Consider the following 1,124-nt stretch of genomic DNA (forward strand, 5'->3'; position numbering starts at 1 on the left):
CGGCAGACTTCAAAGGCAAGGTCGTCGTTATCACAGGTACGTTGAGAGGGCAAGGTCACCTCACCTCACCTCACCTCACATCCCCTCACCTCACCTCACCTCACCTCACCTCACCTCACATCACCTCATCTCACCTCATCTCACCTCATCTCACCTCACCTAACCTCACCTCACCTCATCTCATCTCACCTCATCTCACTTCAACTCACCTCACCTCACCTCACCTCATCTCACCTCACCTCACCTCACCTCACCTCACCTCACCTCACCTCACCTCATCTCACCTCATCTCACCTCACCTCAACTCACCTCACCTCACCTCACCTCACCTCATCTCACCTCATCTCATCTCATCTCATCTCACCTCAACTCACCTCACCTCACCTCATCTCACCTCACTTCACCTCATCTCACCTCAGCTCACCTCTCCTCACTTCACCTAATCCAATCCTATCCCATCCCATCCCATCCCGTCTCATCTCACCTCATCTCATCTCATCTCTACTCATCTCAGCTCAGTTCACCTTACCTCACCTCACCCCACCTCACCCCACCTCACCCCACCTCACCGCATCTTACCTCATCTCACCTCATCTCACATCACCCCATCTCATCTCACATCACCCCATCTCATCTCACATCACCCCATCTCATCTCACATCACCCCATCTCATCTCGTCTCACCTCATCGCACTTCATCCCGTCCCCTCCTATCCCATCTCACCTCACACCACCTCACCTCATCTCATCTCACACCACCTCACCTCACCTCACCTTACCTCACCTTACCTCACCTTACCTCACCTCACCTCACCTCACCTCACCTCACCTCTGTTCACCCTCAGGCGGCAACTCGGGACTGGGCAAAGAGACAGCGTTGAGCCTGTCTAAGCTAGGAGCTCGTCTAGTGCTCACTGCTAGAGATAAAGGCAGGCTAGACGAGGTGAAGGCTTTGTGTGTGGAGAACGGGGGGAGGGAGGTAAGTTGTGTGTGTGTGTGTGTGTGTGTGTGTGTCTGTGTGTGTATGTGTGTGTGTATGTGTGTGTATGTGTGTGTGTGTGGAGAACGGGGGGAGAGAGGTAGGTCGTGTGTGTGTGTGTGTGTGTGTGTGTGTGTGTGTGTGT

General features: G+C 53.6%; 2 protein-coding genes across 6 annotated transcripts in view; both read left to right on the forward strand.

The window, feature by feature from the left end:
* Positions 1-979, forward strand: part of LOC106013345 (uncharacterized oxidoreductase Lmo0432) — a gene marked incomplete at its 3' end in the record, with an annotated part of 10,506 nt that extends 9,527 nt beyond the window's left edge. Inside the window, 2 exon segments of the mRNA XM_013088817.1 lie at positions 7-36; positions 846-979. Coding sequence (XP_012944271.1) covers positions 7-36; positions 846-979 — 164 coding nt within the window.
* The window catches only part of LOC101856134 (SID1 transmembrane family member 2), a 71,569-nt gene that overhangs the window by 16,691 nt on the left and 53,754 nt on the right, over positions 1-1,124 (forward strand). The gene's annotated exons all lie outside the window — the stretch shown is intronic.

Source organism: Aplysia californica, unplaced genomic scaffold (assembly GCF_000002075.1).
Source record: "Aplysia californica isolate F4 #8 unplaced genomic scaffold, AplCal3.0 scaffold00817, whole genome shotgun sequence".
Lineage (NCBI taxonomy): Eukaryota > Metazoa > Mollusca > Gastropoda > Aplysiida > Aplysiidae > Aplysia > Aplysia californica.